The sequence below is a fragment of the Carcharhinus amblyrhynchos genome, chromosome 4, assembly GCF_965287045.1.
Source record: "Carcharhinus amblyrhynchos chromosome 4, sCarAmb.v2.hapA, whole genome shotgun sequence".
NCBI classification, from domain to species: domain Eukaryota; kingdom Metazoa; phylum Chordata; class Chondrichthyes; order Carcharhiniformes; family Carcharhinidae; genus Carcharhinus; species Carcharhinus amblyrhynchos.
Window position 1 is genome coordinate 78084223 of NC_137327.1, and position 2240 is coordinate 78086462.

At 42.0% G+C, this 2240-nt stretch overlaps 1 protein-coding gene across 1 annotated transcript; it reads right to left on the reverse strand.

The window, feature by feature from the left end:
- Positions 1-245: 245 nt before the first annotated feature.
- On the reverse strand, positions 246-1762 carry LOC145342645 (gap junction alpha-3 protein-like). Its single transcript, XM_080188191.1, has one exon. It carries the CDS (start codon positions 1750-1752, stop codon positions 682-684), a length of 1071 nt encoding a protein of 356 aa, XP_080044317.1. The 5' UTR covers positions 1753-1762; the 3' UTR covers positions 246-681.
- Positions 1763-2240: the final 478 nt, after the last annotated feature.

Here is a 2240-nt window from a genome sequence, read left to right on the forward strand (position 1 = left end):
GTGAGGGGAAGTATCAAAATTGAAGGTTATTAGGCCAAATACCCTTTCCTGAACATTTTCATGATTTATGCACCACAAAGGAACAATCTTCATGTGAAAACATTTAGCAGATCATTTTGCTTGTGTGTCAATATGTGCAATATGATCATACAAATCATGCCAAGCTGTGGCAGTATATTAATGTAATTGAATTGTCAAAAATTCCAAAAAAGTTTGGTTTTGTGAAAACAATAAACCTTCCAGAATTCATAGGAATTTTCCTTCCAGAATTCATAAGATTGTTCAATAAAACCTAAGTTTATTCTTTCTGAACTCATGGATTTTAAATTCTCGTTAATGAAAATTGGGAGAAGATCTGATTTTCCCACTCATGGGAACAAGGGATTTCTGAAAACACAAATTTGTTTAAAGAATTTTGCTCCTTATGTCATAGGCACTAATGTCTTATTTGAGATCACAGGCAAAATGGCACTAACAATACATACAAATCAAATAGAACTGAAACCTTATTCTGGTGTTGACATCAGAGCAATTTTTAAAAATCAACATTGTCATGTTGGTCAATTTGTCACTTGGACTGTTTTCTCGTGGCAGGTGAGAAACAATTTTGGGGGGAGTTTTTTTTTGAGGTTCAAGTGGAATGATTTTAGTAAACAGCTTGACACTTCAGCAGCCAAAATCTTAGATTGCAAGATCATCTGATCTGGTCCGGTTACTCTGTTTGCTGGTGTCACTGTTCCTCCTCTTGTCAGTCACACAAACTTGGCTGTTGGGTAATGCACAGGTCTCCTCCTGACTCCCCTGTTTGTCTTCCATCATGGCAAAATTGTCTTGGTTTTGCTTCATTGCCATATTGCTGTTGTAAGTGTGGCAGATGGAGTTTATTTCTGTCAGAGGGGAGACACTGAAGCCAGACTCCACCTTGTATAGTTGTGATCCACTGTGATTGGCAAAGTACTGGTAGCTAGGGGCACACGGTTTCATCCTCTCAATTGGCAGCAGCCCATTCTGCCTACAGGTGGCCTTTGAGACTTGGTTGTCCTTCCTGTTTTTTCTATACTTCTTAAGTCCTAGATGAAATATTTCAATTAGGTTCAAAAATAGTGAGAGACAAGCCATAGCCAGCATGAATATAATGAAAACTGTCTTCTCGGTTGGACGGGAGATGTAACAGTCAACAGTGTTGGGGCATGGCAGGTAGCTACATTTGTATAGAGGTTTTAGCTCAAAGCCGTAGAGATAGTATTGGGCCAGGATGAAGCCAACTTCAAAAAGGGTTTTAAAAATAATGTTAAATAAATAAGTGCGAAGAAGTGCTCCTTGTATTCTAACTTTGCCCTGTTCGTCCAGCAAGGAACATTTGGTTTTCTTGGCATTCTGTGCCAACGCCTCCTTATCTTCAGGTTCTTGCCTACTCAGCTTCTCTTTCTCCTTCTGTTTCTCCTCCATTCGCACCAGATGGAAGATGTGGCCCAGGTAGACCAGCGTGGGAGTGGACACAAAGATGATCTGAAGCACCCAGAAGCGGATGTGGGAGATGGGGAAGATCCTGTCGTAGCAGACATTCTGACAGCCGGGTTGTTTGGTGTCACAGGAAAAGAAGACTTGCTCATCTCCCCAGACCTTCTCAGTGGCCGTCCCCAGCACCAGAATTCGGAAAATGAACAGGCATGTTAACCACACCTTTCCTACCACGGTAGAGTGCTGCTGGGCACTTTCCAGTAGGTTTCCCAAAAGACTCCAGTCTCCCATTCTTTCCTGCTTTTAGCTTCACTGGGAAAATGGCAGGGGGTGGGTGGTGGGATGAAGAAAAACGAAAAGTTAGTTATTATACCTCAATTTCCTTAGGCTAAATTATTGTTCATGTTATTGATTCCTGCATTGAGAGTTCCCATCTCAAACAAGGGGAAATTAAAGCTCCTGAAAAATACACAAGACATAAAATTTACCAATTCTCAGTGGTCCTGATGAAAGGTCACTGACCTTGGGTAGAATCTTCTCAAAAATCCTTCATTGGGTAGCAAGGTCAGTTGCGAGGGACTTCCCCTGTAATACTGGAAGGAGGAGACAATCACGAGGCGATATGTGGAAGAGGTAGTCAATTAAGGAAGGCAGATTGGCCTTCCATGAGGCCTACCCACTCAGAGGTCAAGAGACATCAAGGGAAAACACCAGCGTGACTCCATTTTGGCATTCTCACAGGGGTGATAGAAAGGCCAGGTCAACCAAGAAGATTGCCA